The 10,554-nt window shown below is 36.9% G+C and overlaps 1 protein-coding gene across 2 annotated transcripts in view; it reads left to right on the top strand.

Annotated features, from left to right (window-relative positions):
* cntn5 (contactin 5) overlaps nt 1-10,554 on the top strand; it is a 200,301-nt gene that overhangs the window by 181,775 nt on the left and 7,972 nt on the right. For both annotated transcript variants that reach the window (XM_016562234.1, XM_016562233.1), the window contains 2 exons: nt 2,723-2,793; nt 8,889-9,123. In XM_016562234.1, coding sequence (XP_016417720.1) covers nt 2,723-2,793; nt 8,889-9,123 — 306 coding nt within the window. The remainder of the gene's footprint in view (nt 1-2,722; nt 2,794-8,888; nt 9,124-10,554) is intronic.

Below are 10,554 nucleotides of genomic sequence, written 5' to 3'. Positions count from 1 at the left end.
GCAGTCCGCACTAAGGAAGCAGGTATCTGTCATTGGTTCATTCACCCATGAATGTCACTGAGCTAAATGTCCTCCAAACGAACAGAAATCTAAATAAACAAACAGTCTTCTCTCAAGCCTCGTTTATCCTCCACTCGGGGGATTGTGTAGCTGCGTGTTGTGACACATTTTTACGACTGCCGTCACCCATCTGAACATCCAGGGTGACCCTGGTTCTATTTTAATTGGAGGAGAAGTGGAAAATAAGCCGCTTACATGAATTTAAACAAGTTTTTGTGTTTGAGCTGAAGCAGAAAGGCACTTGTGCCCTCAGGCAAAGAGGCTGCAGAATTCTCTATTTACGGAGAACAAAACCCTCGCTTCAACATGCTTTGGTTCAGACACATTCAGCAGGCCTGCCTGATAACACAGCAACAAAATGTCCCAAAATACGAATATGATGACAGCTACTTTTTTATCATTATTTAAAGCCGATTGAATTATTGCAATTTGTCATCATATGCCACCATTCATTTGTTATTTTTAGCCGTGGAGCCCAAAACAAAAAATTTTTGAAAAACCTTCAGAGAGTACTTTTCCATACAGTAATAATTCCGCAGCTGTTGAGCTTTGAAATTGACAAAACAACTAAAAGCACAATAAAAGTGGGCAAATATTGCAAAGTCTAGATGTGCAAAGTTAGTAGAGACATATCCCAACAGACTAAAGGCTGTAATTAAAGCAAAAGGTGGTTCAACAAAATACTGACACAAGGGGGTGATCCTTTTTCCAACTCAGTGATTCTGTTTTTGTTTTTTTTCTGACATGTTTGTGTTATGTCTTTCACTTGGATGTTATAAGTTGCAATGAGTAAATACAGCTGGATAAAACAAAAAATATTTTCTATACCCACTGTACTTTGTAGACTACCTTTTATGAGAGTCACGTTACTTGATTTGACCAATTTGGACATTGTTAGGCATTTTTAAGGAGTGGCGAAAGCACGCCGCTTTAAATGAAAGAAACGGCATGCGGCACAATAACCGTCTTATTAAAATCGAAACTGAAACTAAGATTTGATTCATCACACTTCTACTGCTTGCTCAGTGTTTTCAAATACGTCACCAGGCATGAAAGACACATAATAGAGACGCGTGATAGAATTTGGCCAGTCACAGTCATCTAGTAAGCAGTTAATACTGTAGTTTTAACATTATTACGAAGACATAAAAGATCACGATCTCTACGATTCACTTGAAAAGTAGGTCGTTGGCGTCTTCAAGACCAATTATGATATAAAATTGTCAGATCGCCCACCCCTAATGAGAATGATTTATTCTATCATCCGTTTAGATTAAAAAAAAAGATCATAATGTTTGCATCTCAACGTGTCATACCACGTTTGACATCACTGACGCCAAAATGCCATTTTTTTCAAATGTACAGGATGAGTAAGATCGGCAAGCTGCAACGTATGGGAAGATTTTCCATGAATAGTGACCTAAATGTGGTTCTAACCCAAACTTTGAACTGTTGTTGTATGAAAAAGTTCAATAATATCTCGTTTCAACCCAGTTTCATTGGAAAAACGTGAATGTGGTGAAATGACTGCAAAATATTGCATTGCCTCTTGCAAGTTTCACTACACTTTCAAAGTTAAATGTCCAGTGAGTTGCGCTAAAAGCGTGTTCAATTTTAACCCAAACAGATGAACGTGAACCTGGGAACAATTTATTACATTGGGTGTTGTAGAGTATTGTGGCAGTTCAGAAATTAAATGTCTGGTGATCGGTGCCAGAAAGTAAAAGCGCTTGTTAATTACTTAAAAAAAAAAAAAACATACCACCTATGCTAAACTCCACCTAAAATCTACTTGCCTTGCCTTGGTCTCTTTTAATGTGACTTGTGTTACACGGGACTCGTACTCGAGCGTTCCGCATCACAAGTGCAGTGCTATACCAGGTGAGCTACAGAGCAAGTTTATTACATCAGAAAAGCCATACACGTGGAGCTGATTATGTGATATAAACATCATTATGTATTAGTATACTAGTCATCCACTATAAGAAAATTGTTTTGAGGTCATAACATAGCATTGCCTTCCAGTAGCTCAAACAGTAGAACATGCCGCTAGCAACGCCAATATAGCAAGAACTGATAAAAAGTATAGCCTACCTTGTATGCAATACAAGTCACTTTAGATAAAAGTATCTGCCAAATGCATAAATATAATGTAAATGTAAAGTATTGTGCAAGGAACTGCATGAAAATAATCGTTATTTGTGTGAAAATTAATAGAAGTTAGGTAGAATAAATCAATAGAAATGTAGGTAGAAGCACGTTTTTTCCAATAAGCCTTTGTTGTCTAATTTATTTTCCCACAAAACAACGCCTTTGCAATTATGAATTTGTTTACATGAGTAAATAAGTGATTTTAAAAAATAGAATATTTTACAGTTTTGGTTTAACTATTCCCGTTTTTCTCTTTATTTTCTGTGTTTGTTTGTGTGACTCAAGCTGTCAGAGTGCTATATTGTTTCTCGACTGAGTAATTCTTGGTTGTGGTTTTGAGAGTTATACCTATAGAGTGAATTTTCCTCCTCTGTTTTGACAGCCAAGCATTAATTAATCACTAGTAGTCATTAGCAAGCAATGCACCACTCACATATTTGCATAGAGATTTTAGCTAATAGAAACTAATAATATAATGCACTATTACATTGCAGTATTTCTGTGTCTGCAGTTCCGTCAGTAGCCCCTGCCAACGTGAGAGGGGGGAACGGCCGCAGGCATGAGCTGGTCATATCCTGGGAGGTAGGTTTGCACTCAGCATGCATAATGGACTCCCTACTGTGAACTCTTGCTATGCTAATGAATATGGCATAAAAGACTTGCAGTTCCTGGCCAAATAGATTCACGCAGCTAATTGACTTGAGCATTCGTAATTGTATCCCGTTATAATTGCCACCATCGCAATTTGCCTATTGAAGGATTGCTACACTTATAGTCCCAAACCCTATAAAAGCAGATGAATGACTATATTCTAAATGACATTTTGTGCTTTGTGGGAATGCTGTTGGAAGCAAAAAGGACTGAGAAGTGGTGCAGTTTTATTCCAAATCAGCTAGACATTTGTAATACTTTGCAAGCCTTACTTTATTCTAATTATTAACATGACATAGGCTTAATAGGAAAATGTACTATTTGTAAATGCTGATGAGTCATTTATACATATCCATTCATCTATTTATGTAAAGTTGTGTTGGTTTGTAGACTGAGGACATGTCACACAAAAAGCTTTCCATTAATTAAAGAGCCCCAAAAATCTAAATTGAGTTTTGTGTCTGTTAGCTTTGAGGCCATCTAGCCCATTTGCTAAAGAGTGATGTGTGAATTTGGCATGTATTATTTACATTTTTTTTAAAACATCCTGCATCCGAAAATGCCTTCTTCCCTGCTGTATAGCAGGTAGGCAAAAGTAGGCAAAAAGTACTCGGATGACCTGCTACGGAAGCAGTGAAGCAGTGCAACTGATGCTGTAAGTCTCATAACAATAATGACAACATGGCGGATATAGTATGTCCTATAATTCCTTTCATACTTCACGCATTCATATTATATAGTGCATATTTTTTCTTAAACAGTTATGGAGGTCTTCATCAAATGTAGCATTGAATGTGCACTTGTAGTGTTCTTAAATCTTTTTGAAGAATGTGTGTAACCAAACAGTTGCTGGTAGCCATTGACCTTTTTTTCCATATATGGATGTCAATGGATACCAGCAACATTTTGATTACCAGTATTCTTCAAAATATCTTATTTTGCATTCTTAAGTTCTTAAACTTAAGTATAGTATTTTAAAGTGTATTATTTACATAGTCAGTGCTCTTTTTAAAAGTTTACAAAGGAAGATATTTTGAAGAATGTGTGTAACCAAACAGTTGCTGGTAGCCATTGATCTTTTTTCCATATATGGATGTCAATGGATACCAGCAACATTTTGATTACCAGTATTCTTAAAAATATCTTATTTTGCATTCTTAAGTTCTTAAACTTAAGTATAGTATTTTAAAGTGTATTATTTACATAGCCAGTGCTCTTTTTAAAAGTTTACTAAAGTACTACTTGCTAGTCCTTTGTTGAAAAAGAAGTATAATGAAGTATTGTTGCCTTATCTCGCTTCATCCATGTACTAGCAAAATGAAAAATATACATTCATGAGCTGTACCAGGTTCGATGTCAGTGACACCAATACACGACTGGTTATCAAATATGTTGTAATCTAATATGACAGTCATTTTCCAATATGTGGAATGGAGAATGAAATTTGAGAGCTGCAACATATCGAATGGCTTCAGAAGACATATAGCGCACAAGTCATAAACTGTTGAATATAATGAATATACTGTTATACCTTAATCCTTCTATATGTTTGACAGTCATGGTCACTGCCATATATTATTTAAAAAATGGAAATGGTCAGACAAGAGATGAAAAATGATCATTAACCTTGAATTTTCAGAGCTCTTGGGTGTTTTTTTTTTTTTGGAAATCTGTTTGTTATCTGAAATTATACAATGCTGCAGCAACATCCAGTCAGGTTTTTTTTTTTTTTTTTTACCGTGTGAAGAGGATTCTAGTATGCTAATGGACAGATCACCTTTGGTTCTGTGCACTGCTGTGAGGGGAGTTATTGTGCACATAAACACGTTTAAAAAAAGACAAGAAAAAAGGTTTCCAAATGAAGCCAGTTAAAGGTGCGATTAACTGGGGAATTGAGGAATAGATGTACACTGAAGTGATGATATTCTTGCAGTTATTAAATACTCGGGCCCCAACTGTCACCAGGCAAATAACTTTCATATTAGCAGAACTATACCTTAGTGAGAAATTAAATACGATAAGGCTCATTCCAGATGCAATGGAATATTTTTACCATGATGACTTCCTGAGTTTATAACCCCTTGAGGAGGTTATCACTGTAACTACAGAATAATCAGAGTTTTAATTTTGCTTTCGCAATGACAGTTCAATTATAAGCCCTCAACGCGTTCACAACATGCAGATCTATACACTAGAAAGGTTTTTAGATGTTGCTTAGAGCTGTGAACCCATTGTGAGTTTAATGTTTGCCTGTTTTAAACACACTGGAGATTTCTCAAGCGTTAATTCTTTACTGCTGTATCACTTTAAGGGACAAACTAGCAGGTATCCTGACAGGAGCTTCAGGTGCTGTTTTGAGACACATAGTACATCATATTAAATTACATATCATTTAGCAGACGCTTTTAAACCAAAACGATTTGCAACGCATTAATTGGACTGTCCCCCCGGAGCCCGAGTGCTTTGCTCAAGGACATAATGGTGACTGAGCAGCTTTATGAATTTAATAATACTTCAGTTACCAAGTCTCCCATACCTGGAATTTACCCTTTTCTAGCACAGACCCTTTACATTAACCATTAAGAGTCCCACCATATTTAAAACTCTCATTAGTGGTTTCGAATTTTAAACAAAGCACTAAGAGCTGTTGGCAAGGTGTGTTATTACTTTACTCAAGGTCCAACATTAAACTCACCAAGCACCAATGCAAGTAAAAATCTGCATTGGCGACTATATGAAACTTAAATTTGCAATCTACATGTATTGGCTGGCAACATTTTTTAATGAATTCTAACAACACATGGTTGTGAGAACATGATATGGCTTAGTTCTGTGATCAAATCACAAAGGCTGCAATGTAGTGATATACGGTATGTTGTTTTAAAAGCTGGCAGCTTATTATCATCCACTATTTTGAGTGTCTCAGAGCAGCTCGGTTTGCTGTAAATGTTGCTCCACGTCAACTGGATCCCTGCAGATGCTTTGAGATTGCATCGGTTATAACATGCACTTGAAAATTAAAACGCGCCAACCATCTTGTCAAATTTGTAATGACAATCGTTCATAAATCTGTTGTCAACAAAAGAGAAGCTTTAAGGTCTACCTGTGTTTTTCTGCCAGAATAAAAGCTCTATGCATTAATGTTTGAATTAGAAAAGAACACAGCCATAAAAATGACCTTAATACTACAATGAATACAACTAGAAATCAACAAAAACATTGTTTTATATTCAAATCATATTGTCAAGCAACGTAATTTACCTTTAGCGTCTAAAAAGGAACACATGGATAAAAATTAATCATTAATCATTTATTTGACCTGTAAAACATTTATTTTTGATTCCTCATGCAAACAAACCTGAATTCAATTGAATCAGACTTCTCAATGCCATATGTGTGATTGATTATTGTCTCAGATTACTCTGCCGCAGCACATAAAAATGTGATGATCTGCATTTTATAACCAAACTGACCAAAAGTCACCATTGACCACTGGGAGAACAGAAAAAGGCTTGACTTTGATAAGTCATGCAGGATTCAGGTCACATCTATGCTGAATAGGAAATTTGAGAGTCACACCTGTTCGTGAACACAACCGTCAATCCAAAAAAACAGATTGTGTGAACGTAGCCTCCCCCAACACCGTGCAAACGTTAATGTCCTCTTCTCTGGCACAATCCCATATAGCTCTATTTTAGCTCCACCCTGTTTATCTGTGTCCTGATTAACCACTTTAGAACCACTGAATTGGCTCTGCATCTCCAATCAATACTGGCAGATATGGGAAGATGCGGTGCTACTTTGGCATTCGGGGCACGTGAACTGGCTGCTGTGCTGCCTCTCCAATCATCTCTGGGCGGTTGTGGAAGACCAGGGTGGCTGGGCCGAGAGCTGCTTATTAAACGGGATGAATGACTAAACAGCTCGGCCTGTCTGCTCATTAGTGTCTGCAGAGAGAGAAAAAGTATTACGGGCACCAGTAGCAATGGACTGGACCATTACAGTTGCCCTACTTCCTATTCGATGCCTGCCGCAGCCCTCCATGCATGCCGATATCAGACCGCCAGCAGACTCCATTTGCACTGTGGGTGCCACTCCTTCACCCAACAGTCTTTTTAGATGCATGTTCCACTTCATTTTCCTTTTTTAAAATGCCCATTTATTATTTGTCCGATGAAGAAAGGCTCAGCCATCACCAATAATGTTGGTTCAAGGGTTGTTAATTAAATTGCTAGAAACACTAGAGTGAGTTAATTACACTGCTATGGCTCTAAAAGTATGTGTTAAAGTATTTCGTGTGAAGGTACAGCCTATGCTCTTCCATCATCTGTCTGCATCTTATTTTGGGTGCTGCCGCCAAGGGACGTGATAATTTCAGAAGCGGGTGGAAATCAGTCAAAATTTGGCATGACGGACAGATTCGCTGCCAAAAAGAGAGGAGAGTACAGGTGTTTGTCAATTATTAAAATTGCCCAAGATTTAATTCCGCCGGCTTACATTTTAATTACATTTCTATCTCCCTTAATAGATTGCATTCCATTCTGTTAAATGCCTTGCAGGTGTCGCAGACAGACTCTGATATCTCCCCCCTCAGAAAAACATTAAGCAAGTGTCAAACCTCAAAAAGCAGCAAGGAAATTGTCAGCAGCTGGACAGGCAAAATCAACTCATGTGACCAACAGACTGTATACAACCTTCCAGAACAAGAATGATTTAGGTGTGTTAGCATAGCAAAATGCTAACCACATTGTGATCACTCACCCTAATGAGCAAGTGTTCTGCTAGAAATAAAAGATGTATCAGGAGAAGTGCATTATAATTGCATGGTAGTAATGGCAACTGTGTGTGTAAGTGAAATCTTAAAGAATTCATAATTTGCTTACTCTAATTTTTAAGTCCTAAAATGGCGAGAGAGAAAAAAAGTAGTCAATACTACCTTTTTTGTGTCTCACGGTACTATACTAGCTAAAGTATCACAACATCAAATAGTATATTAGTGCGATTTCTCTATTATTGTGTGGATGTGTCTTGAAGGGGTCTTTTGATGCAATTTCAAGTTTCCCTTTCTCTTTGGAGTGTTACAAGCTGTTCGTGTATAGATAAGATCCCTAAAGTTGCAAAGACTAAAGTCTCAAACCCAAAGAGATATTAACGATAAACGCCTCGTTTAAACATACCCCCACATGTCTACGTCACTGTGTGGGAAGATTTGCATAACACCGCCCAAATGTTTACGCAAAGAAAGAAGGCGTAACTTTGATACTAGCTGTAGTATTGTTGCTGCCGCCATGTCGTGGAGACTTTGTTTGGCCTTCCAAAAGAGGACACAACTAGAAATCAATGGTTAAGTTGTATTTACAACACTGTTCCAGAAAAGTACAACCCAAATATTCAGATGTGTGCAGCGCATATTACGGAGGACTGTTTCCTGAACCTGGGAGAGTAGACTACAATGCCGGCAAAGCCAAAACTTAAAATTGAAGTTTAATCTAATTAATGAATGTGAGCATTATAAATCTCTTTAAAGTGCACTCACCTCATCATGGGAGGTGCTTGTGTTGTTGTTTTCGGTATTTTTAATTTAGAGATATATCATACAGACATATTTGTCTGTTAAATGTTTGTGTTTTTTATTAATGAGTCAAATTAAAAAGAGTTCACCTTTAGATTCCCGTGTTGTTTCCTTCTGTTCGCTCTGTGTCACGTCCTGTGAGAATAGCACCTAAACCACTGGACTCAAATAATACATTCCAAAGCTGAATCTGAGTCACTCCTCAGCAGAGTTCATTTGGCTGCACTGCCGTTTACCCTTCCGTCATTTCTCCGAGCTCAGCTGGCTGTGTTATTAGGATCCTTTTCCAATTTCCAATCCCATTGCAGAGAACAATTTTTTTTTTCCTTTTAAGCAAACTCAGATATTTTGAGCGATATTTTAAGAATTAGTGTAAAAAGTGTGACTTTTAAACATTATCACCCTGGAAATTAATCCAGAGCTCATAAGAATGTTCTTTTTTTTTTGTCCTCAGCCCGTCTCTGAAGAATTCCAAAATGGAGAAGGTTTCGGCTACATCGTGGCGTTCCGAGCCAATGGCACACGTGGGTGGAAAGAGAAAATGGTGACCTCTGCAGACTCCACCACCTATAAATACAGAGACGAGACCTTCCCCCCTCTCACCCCGTTTGAGGTGCGGGTGGGGGTGTATAACAACAAAGGAGACGGGCCCTTCAGCGAGGTGGTTACTGTGTTCTCTGCAGAGGGAGGTGAGGGTCAGATGTGTTCTTGCTCTGATTGATGGGATTTATTGCTGCCTTCTAGAACTTCAATAACGCGCGGCTCAACAGTATAGACAGAGTTTCTCGAACTTTGAAGTACATCACACAGCAGCTAATCCAGGGCTGTGGATGGATGTACTGTACGATATTGTGTCCATTTTTTGAGATACAGGTACTACAGTATAAAAGTGTAAAAGTCAAAATGCAAAATCCAACTGTCAAAATACAGTACACACAATGAGAGCAAACATTATATACCCTTGTGAAAAACAAATACATTTTAGTATAACTTTTAGTGTGTGTGTGTGTGTGTGTGTGTGTGTGTGTGTGTGTATATTAAAGAACACTTATTAGGGAAATAAAAAGAATAAAAGAATGCACTTTAGAGTGCTTTTTCGGCTCACACACAGGAATTCAGTATATTTTATATGTAATTTCACAGTGTTTTATAGTTAACTGAAAATGTTGAAAATGTATTAGTTTATATTTATATTAAATGCAAGTTGAACATTGGAATGCTTTTTTGGTCCACATAAGTAGTAATTAAGTACATTTTTATATGTAATTTCATAGTTATTTGAAATATGGCTAAAGTGTAGGCTACTGACAAATGTCTGACAAGCATTTATGGTAAATTAAACTTTAATAAATAATAATACATTCTTTAATAATATCATTTAATTATTTCTTGTTTTTTAATACTAAATAATAAATACTTTAATTGTATTTCTGGTGAAACTTGTATGTCATGTATTTAAATATATTTGTAATTACACCAGTATTACAGGTAGGGCTGGGTATCGTTCAAAATTTTTTGATACCGATACCTTGACTTCAGTTCCTGAACGATACTTTTTTTTATACCAATTTTATGAAATCAATTTTAACAAGATTACATTATCTAAAAAAAAACAACTTTGGTTTTATTTTTCAGCTTGTTGATGTTTATACAAGCTCAAAGACTCATCTCCTGAGCCACTGCACAAAGGAACAAAATGTAACCAACACAATAAACCAGTGCAAATAGTTTTAATAAAGCTCAAATAGTCTTCAGTTTACACAAATATTAGGCTACATTTACACTAGTGCGTGTTCATTTTAAAAACCATAGCTCAGACAGAATCATGATTTCTATTCATTTCCCACTGATTTACTGATGAGCATTAGCAGCTTCCAGCGCTGTCTGCCTGTGTTCTCTCTTCCATGATCGCTGCTCTGACTCAGAGGAAATAACATAGCTATTTCAGGAACTTTACATGGCCAAAACACACATTAGACGGCAATCGGAAGTTATTATAAACACTCGATGGTGGTTTAAATTGAGTTTTGAGTAAAAGCGGAATATAAATCTTATTTATTGTCTTATGTAGCATGATCCTAAGTTTTCAATAAATGGCACATAAAACGCGCTTTGCTCGT

Source organism: Sinocyclocheilus rhinocerous, unplaced genomic scaffold (assembly GCF_001515625.1).
Source record: "Sinocyclocheilus rhinocerous isolate Xijiao unplaced genomic scaffold, SAMN03320098_v1.1 scaffold619, whole genome shotgun sequence".
Taxonomy (NCBI): domain Eukaryota; kingdom Metazoa; phylum Chordata; class Actinopteri; order Cypriniformes; family Cyprinidae; genus Sinocyclocheilus; species Sinocyclocheilus rhinocerous.
The sequence above is the reverse complement of the archived record's forward strand: the minus strand, read 5'-3'. Positions and strand labels throughout refer to the sequence as shown.